We start from the raw sequence: 7,476 nt of genomic DNA, 5'->3' as shown, positions 1-7,476 counted from the left end.
AATAATAATAATAATAATATAACCTTCCAGTGATCTTCTCCCTCTGACTAGGGACCACTTCCAAATATGAGACCTTTGGGTGAGATTGTAAATTCATTCCACAACAGGTGCTAGTAATCTTGATCTCTCTAACCCAAGCTCCTTTATGCAGAGCTGTACTTCTTTCTGTTAGGACTATTTATTTCCAGAACACTTTCTCTCCTAGGGTGCTACACGTCAAAGTTCAACCCAGAGACAAGAGGGTTACCAGGTCCCCTCCTTTTCAGAAAGCCTGACTTTCAGTGTTTGACTTTCACACCCGTGAGTCAGCTGAAGGAACTGAGCAGCACTTCAGCCTTTCCTAAGCCAACCTTGGAATCAGCAAATCCCTTCAGAGAAGAGAGGGCTCCAGTGTTGGATTCCCTTCCTACTGGTCCCACACGTCTTTGCACATGGTAGTTCTCTAGAGCCTTAAACAGGTGCTTACTTCCCTTTGTTTTGCTTTGGTCCAGTTTTCCTCCAGAGAAAGGCTGATTTACAGCCATAGTCTTTGCTAAAGACAGAACTTTCTGGATTTCTTTTAATCCCCGCTGCCTCTGGGAAAAGCCTATTGATAATTAAATTCATAAAGTTTGTATTTACAAACAACTCTTTGTATGAATTAGGGTAGATCTGTGTGAAAATGTTTTTATCCTAGGGCTTCAAAACACACAAGTTCTCAGTTGTCTTCCCTGGAAGACGCTTAATAGAGATGTGTTGGATGAACAGACATCCTAGTGCATGGTCCCGCATTGCCGCATCGTGGTCTGATGACAGCCAGTTTTCTATGGGGCCCACTGAACGAATGTGTCTCTTCCATAGCTACCAGCCCCCAGTTCCCCCGACTGCCTGGTCTGTTTCCTGTGCGTATCTTAAAGATATCAGTTTGATCACATCGCCCCCTGATGAGTGCACAGCCCATCCCAGCCCCAGCTCATGCCCCTGCCCCTCTTGGGTCCTCACCAACACACAACTCTTCCCTGCCCCGGGGCCTTTGTCCCTCTGCTCAGCACCCTTCTCCTGTCCTCCCTACCCTGTCCCCTCTGTCTCTCCGAGAAGCCTTTTCTGCTTCCTCTGTTGCCTACCTTCTCAGCCAGGTATTCTGCGTATTCATTTCTTCATGCATGCGTTCTTTACTCTGTAAAGTGCGTGTCATGGCTTGCAAGTATCTATTTCTCTACCTCCTTTGTCTCTCTCTGCCTAGTAGGAAGGGGATAAGGACCGTGTTTTTCTGGCTGTATTTATTGCTTTATCTAAGCATAGAGCATGCTGCATGATATGTAGCAAATGTTCAAGTTTGTAAGTGTGAGGTGAATATCCTCATACAATGGAACAGTATTCAGCCATAAAGAATGAACCTTGAAAACACTGACCTCATAGAAACCAGACATGAAAGGCTCCGTATGATATAATTTTAGGAACACTTCAGTGTCTAGAGTAGGCAGATCCACAGCGACAAAGTAGATGGGTGGTCACCAAGGACTGGGGGAGAGAGGAATGGGGAGTGACTGCACATGGGTACAGAGCTCTCTTTGGGATGAGACAATGTTCTGGATTAGATAGTGGTGATAGTTGCACAATTCTGTGGAATACTAAAAACTGTGGACTTGTACTTTCACAGGGCAAACTTTATGGTATGTGAATTATATCTCAATAAATATACTTGCGTATACACACATAGATATATCAGATGATGTGCATACCTGTGGAGTAAATGCAGGAGTGGAAAGGGCTACATCCTGGCGACCTTGAGCCCCTGGGCTGGACCTCTCGCGCATGGTTCTGCCTCCTCGGCTGCCCACCCTCCACTCCGCTGTGGCGTCCCTTCCTTTCCCAGGCTCATGGAAGGTCTGAGCCCAGCTGTGCTCCTGCCCATAGATAAGAAAATAGACTTCCACCTCTCCCTCTCCAGTGCTTGCTTTCCTGTCTGTTTTCCAAGATGGATCTCTTGGAAAGATTCCTCTCTGCTAGAAGCTAGGAGTTAAGCAGGCTAACACCTGAGCGTGTCCTGCCAGGGCTGCAGAGGGCCAGGCAGGCAGGGTGAGGGGCGGTGCTGCCTGTAACCTCACAGCAGAACAGGCACCAGTGAGCACCTGCTGCAGAAAGGCAAGCCGCACCTCCGTGCAGGGGTCCAGGAAGTGGCATTGAGGCTGAGACCTGAGGACTCCTGGAGTTGGCCAGGCGAAGATGACAGAATGTTCCAGACATGGGGTGGTTTGTGCAGGACCACGGGCTGGTGTGCCAAGAATCCCTCACCTCATGCAGTTGGAAATGGGTGCCCGGTAGAGCCATTTGGGGCCACGTGAACAGAAGCCCATCAGTCGGGGACGTCTCGCACGAGGAGCCTGCCTGTCCCCTGCTGCTCCATGCCTAGGGTGGGACTCAGCTCAGCACAGAGCAAAACCCTCGGGGGACGAAAGCAGTGGCCTTGGGTCCCCAGGTGTGTCCACGCCCAGGCAGGATGCCCAGAGGTGACCGCCTGGCCCAGACCGGGTGGGAGAGGCGGGGGAGAGGCGCCGGGGCAGGGAGCAGTCGGGAGCTGCACAGGTGGGCCTCCGCCAGGGCCCATGGTAGGTGCCCTGTAAGTGTTCGGGGAGTGAGCCTCGGCCCACGGAGCTGCGTGTGCATGGCAAGAACTGCCCACCAGTGCTGGGCCGTGAGGCTAGTGTGGGGCCTCGGCTCTGGGCTTTGTCCACCATGGCCCGGTGCTCTGGAGCATGGGAGAAGCACATCCTCCCAGCCCCACCTCTCCCCAAGGTCAAAGCAGTGACCCCCCAAGCAACCTTGAGCCTTCAGCGACTGGAGCCAGGTGTCGGGGTTTGCTCCAGAACCTCCGACCACGCCGCGGGGAGGGGGCTGTGGCTGCTGCAGGCGCGTGGTGGCCCCAGCCACGCAGAGGGGACAGAGCCCATGTGTCAGTGACATCACCTGCGGCTCTCTCCGCCCCAGGAACCTACGTGATGACGGTCACAGCCAACGATGCCGACGACAGCACCACGGCCAATGGGATGGTGCGGTACCGGATCGTGACCCAGACGCCACAGAGCCCATCCCAGAACATGTTCACCATCAACAGTGAGACGGGGGACCTTGTGACGGTGGCAGCTGGCCTGGACCGCGAGGTGAGGACCCAGGGCGGGGTCTGCAGTCAGGCGTGTGGACAGGGAAGCCGCCCTGGACATCTCCTGCCTAGCCCCAGGGAGTCGACAGAGCACAGCGCTCACAGCAGCTTTTCGGGGAGTCCCTGACTGTGCAGGCCCCACGGGTGTGTGCAGCAGAGGGCGGGGGTCTTGGGGAAGCAGGAACGAGCCTCCCTCCTATGCCACCACAGAGTACCAGCTGCCCGTGGCAGGCCACCCTACCCAGAGGCTGACCACCCATCACCCCAGCCAGCTCCATGAGCTCACCCCCTGCCCTCCCCGGCCCCTCCACCAGCTGTGGACTCACCACTGCCCTGGGGAGAGGAGCCCACCAAGAACAGGAGCCTCTCCAGGCCCTGGCCGCCTACCCCAGCTGGACTCCCCAGAGGCCGAGAGACTCATCCCACCCCAGCTCACAGCACCAGGCCAGCGGGTGGAAACGAGGGTCCACTGCCTCTGCTGGCCCTGTGACGGGGTGTGACAGGCTGGCTAGCGCAGCTGGCTCCCAGGCTAATGCCTCCTGGCAGAGCTCAGAGCCAGCAGGGAGCCGCCCCTCCTGGGGACTCCGCAGAGGCTCCGCCACAGTGGACCTGTGCCCTCTCTGCCTCGGAAGGTGTCCCAGCTGTGCGGAGCCCCTGTGGGCTGCACTTTGGGGACCTGAGCCTGTGAGGCGGGGAAGGCCCCCCAGGAGCACCCCAGAGCCAGGGCCCAGGCGGATGAGAGCTGTGGGCCCAGATGTCTGTCTCCTCCTGGGCTCTGCAGGCTCCTCTGCCTTCTGAACCTACACAGAGCTGCCGTGGCCTCTGCCCGGGAAGAGAGGAAGTAACTACAAAGGGCTGTGCGCGGGTGAGGCTTGGGAGGTCCCTGCATGGCAGCGCAGACCCGAGGTAGGCATGGTGCAGGACAGCTGAACCGCGCCCTCCTCCCCGGAGGGGTCGCACGCAGGCCCAGGAGCACCTCACGCCCCAGCGCACTGCGCTTCCTCAGGAAGGGCCAGAAGAAAGTGGGACGAGGCCTGCATCATGTGGCGGGAGGAGCAAGGGCCAGCACAGATGGGGCACGCGGACTTTCGCTGCCCGACCAGCCATGAGCAACAGGTATCCCAGGGCGTGGCGTGGCCAGGGTGTGCCCATGGGCACTCAGCCTGCGGTTCAGGTGGCACAGCTGCAGCCCTCGCCGTCTTGGGGAAGCAACGGGCCGGGACCCCGCCTTCCAGGTGGCTCTGCAGGAAGGAGGTCTGTGGGGGTCTGTGGGCTGCCCGGCCTGGGCGCTGTCTGCTCCGGGTGTGCAGAGGGAATGCAGAGGTGGAGGAGGACACGGGACGCGGGGGGAGGCTGGGCAGGGCCACCCCCAGGTGGGGGCAGGGGCCCTGCGACCTGAGCGATGCAGGGATTTGGGCGGAAAGACAGAAGCCTGCCCCTCTCCACAGGCAGCTGGGAAGCAAGGTGGGCCCAGGACTCCTGCTGCGTCCTGCCTGCCACTTCCCTGGGTCAGAGCCGTGTGGACAGAGGCACCGAGCCAGGCCCAGGGGCTGCCCACCTCCATCTGAGGCTTGGGTGGGGGGCACAGTGGTGAGCAGCAGGCACCTGTGCGGGTTGTCGGGGTGCCCACAGGCCAGAGGCACATGTGCACTTTATCAGAGCAGAGCCAAAAGCAAAAGTGGGGACCCTGCAAGGTTGACCAGTGCTCTCAGGAGGGGTTTGGGGGGCTCCCACCTCAGGTCCTCAGGTACAGGATGTCGATCACAGTCTTGGAGTTCGTAGAACCCAAGCTAGCCCCTTCCCACTCGACAGACTGGCAGACTGACCCCGCAGGGGACTCCCTAGGTTCTGTGGTGAGTGACCAGATGGGGCCCAGACCCATGCATGCCCGTGACCTGGGCCCCCTGCTCTGGCAGAGGACAGCAGGGTGTGGCCCTGGCCAGAAGTAATCCTGTGATCTGTGTCCAGGCGCCAGGCATGAGGCAGGATTCTGGGAGGGTTGGGGTATGTTCATTTATATTTTATAGAAAAGTATTGAATTTTTTCCAGCCAAGAAAATACAAAAGCTGTATCTGTAGATTCTCCATCAGAGCTGCAACTATTGTAAGGCCCCCTAAAATGGAGTGGGGGTGCAGGGTCCGGGCATCAGACGAAGGCAGGGAGCACGACCTACACAGAGCCCACAGGGCCCTTGGTGTCCTCCTCTGCCCCTGCCCACACAGAGGGAAACCCCTCGGCCCTCACACGCACGTTTGGCAGGTGTCCCGTGGGCAGGTCGTGGCTCCCACCGTGACCTCCTGCACACCGGCCGGGCCCAGTGAGGTGGCCTGGCCTGGAGCCAAGGGGAGGCTGGGCTAGCCCTGCTCCCCAGCTCAAAGCCACCTGCCCTTCCTGCCTGCTGTATGTCCCAGGGTTCGCTCGTGGCCTGTGAAATCTTCCCCAAATGTCCACTGAAAAGCCACTTGAGGGGTGGCTGGCAGAGAGGGTTTATGGTCATCGAGGGACCTCACCTGCACTTCTGCAGGGGCTAAGCGGCCTCATGGGAGTGGACCACTGGCCAGGGCATCTCTGAGGAGCCAGAGCCACACCTCTGCCCTCCTCTGGGGGCTCTGGGTCTCCTTCTTCCTGCCATCCCTGATGACAGTGACGCTAATGTTCAGGCCAGGGAGACTCATTCCCTCCCTGTTTCTGTCCCTGGCCCATGAGACAGACTGAGGTGCATGGATGAGACGCCCAGGACCCAGCGCAGCACCACTGCTGGGGGACAGAGGGCTTCAGAGCGGGGCCCTGCTGACTCCTGGGGTGCACTGTGCAACCGTGGACTTGGGGTGGGGGGACCCAGCCTTCCTCAGACTCCCAGAAGGCAGAGGGGCTGTTGTGACCCTAACGAGGCTGTGACACAGTAGGGTGCACTCGGGGTGTCACGAGGTGGGGGCTGAAGAGGAGAGTCACATGGACACATAGACCATGCCCGAGGACAGTGTTCTGACCCCCTTGAGCAGCAGGAGCTGAACCCCAAGAAGAAACTGAGAAAGCCAAGTATGACCACAGCTGACCGCGCAGGACACCTCTCCCCTGCTATGGTCAGGCCCAGGGTGGGGCGTGCCAAGGGGCTCAGCTCAGCAGAGGGAGAGGGAGTGACACTTCAAGAGTTTACTGAGCACCTACTGTGCGCGCTGCTAACCCTGAACAGGCAGATCCAAGCCACCTTGGAGGCTTCCTCCTGGTGGGGAGGAAAAGTGAGGAAACCAACCCTGTGAACCGTGGACAGGGCACCAGGAGAGACCAGGGCGGGGCAGGCAAGGGAGCAGACGGCTTCTGGGTCGCCCTCCTCCAGCGCAGGGCCAGGTCCTGAGCCCGTGAAGGCCCGGGTGCCAGCGCCCAAGGGTGCGCCCCGTTCTCCGGCCGCCCTGTGTCATCTCCGCTGTGAGATGGGAACTTCCAGCAGTTGTCGCCGAGCGGGGCCGGGAGGGGGGAGGGGAGGCCACCCTGCGACCCTGGCTGAGGACACGCCAGGCCCTGGCCCTGGCCCTGGGGGCGGTGGGGCCACAGGGTCGGTGATGGAGGGGAGGAGTTTTTGGAAGGGAGGCGGGCGCCTCTCACCCCAGCTTGGACTGGAAGCACAACCACGCCGCCTTCCTCTTCTTCCCCTGGCTCCTGGGAAATCTGAGTAACGGCCCGGAGCAGGAGCACAGCCCAGATGGGCACCCAGGCTTGGGAAACTTGGTGGCAAACAATAAAACCACAGCGGTATCGTTACACCTTCTGGGCATTTGGGCCCCGGCCAGCCAGGCCTGAGGGATTAGGGGCTCAGGGCCACTGAACCCAGAAGCCAACTTCCATCTGAGCCAGGCCTTGTCCTGCCAGGTGGGGTCCCCAAGCAGAGCCACATCCGGGCCCGCCAGGCCGCTCTGGCTGGACACTGACACAGCTGTCTGGAAAGAGAGGGCACAGGTCTCGTTTTCCTCCGAAAGACATTTATGCCCCTGCCCCAGTGCAACAGGCAGTCTTGGGGACCCTGCCGCGGCCACGTCCCCCAGCACCGCTTCCTGCATGACTGCCACCGCGTCTAATGAGCAGAGCTATGTAAATCGAGCTTTTCTACCTGATTAAATGTCAGGAGGGACTTGGATAGACACGCACAGTTCAAGAGCCTCTCGTGTGTGGTGAGGGCTGCCCCACTTGCTAATCCTATTCATCTTGCGATGTTTCCTAATTAGAATATTTATGGCCTAATAAGGAGTGACACCCTCGAGGCCGGATCGGAAGGTGATAGTGTTAGCGCACACCTGGCTCCGGCTCCTGATCTCACCCACCAGCACAGGCCACGCCCCTCT

At 59.1% G+C, this 7,476-nt stretch overlaps 1 protein-coding gene across 1 annotated transcript in view; it reads left to right on the top strand.

Annotated features, from left to right (window-relative positions):
- Cdh4 (cadherin 4) overlaps positions 1-7,476 on the top strand; it is a 162,571-nt gene that overhangs the window by 119,587 nt on the left and 35,508 nt on the right. The window contains exon 6 of the mRNA XM_010637562.1: positions 2,968-3,140. Within this exon, the coding sequence (XP_010635864.1) occupies positions 2,968-3,140 (173 nt within the window). The remainder of the gene's footprint in view (positions 1-2,967; positions 3,141-7,476) is intronic.

Source organism: Fukomys damarensis, unplaced genomic scaffold (genome assembly GCF_012274545.1).
Source record: "Fukomys damarensis isolate Sample0158 unplaced genomic scaffold, DMR_v1.0_HiC HiC_scaffold_22, whole genome shotgun sequence".
NCBI lineage: Eukaryota > Metazoa > Chordata > Mammalia > Rodentia > Bathyergidae > Fukomys > Fukomys damarensis.
Note: the sequence above shows the minus strand (reverse complement) of the source record. Positions and strands in the feature narration are given on the sequence as shown.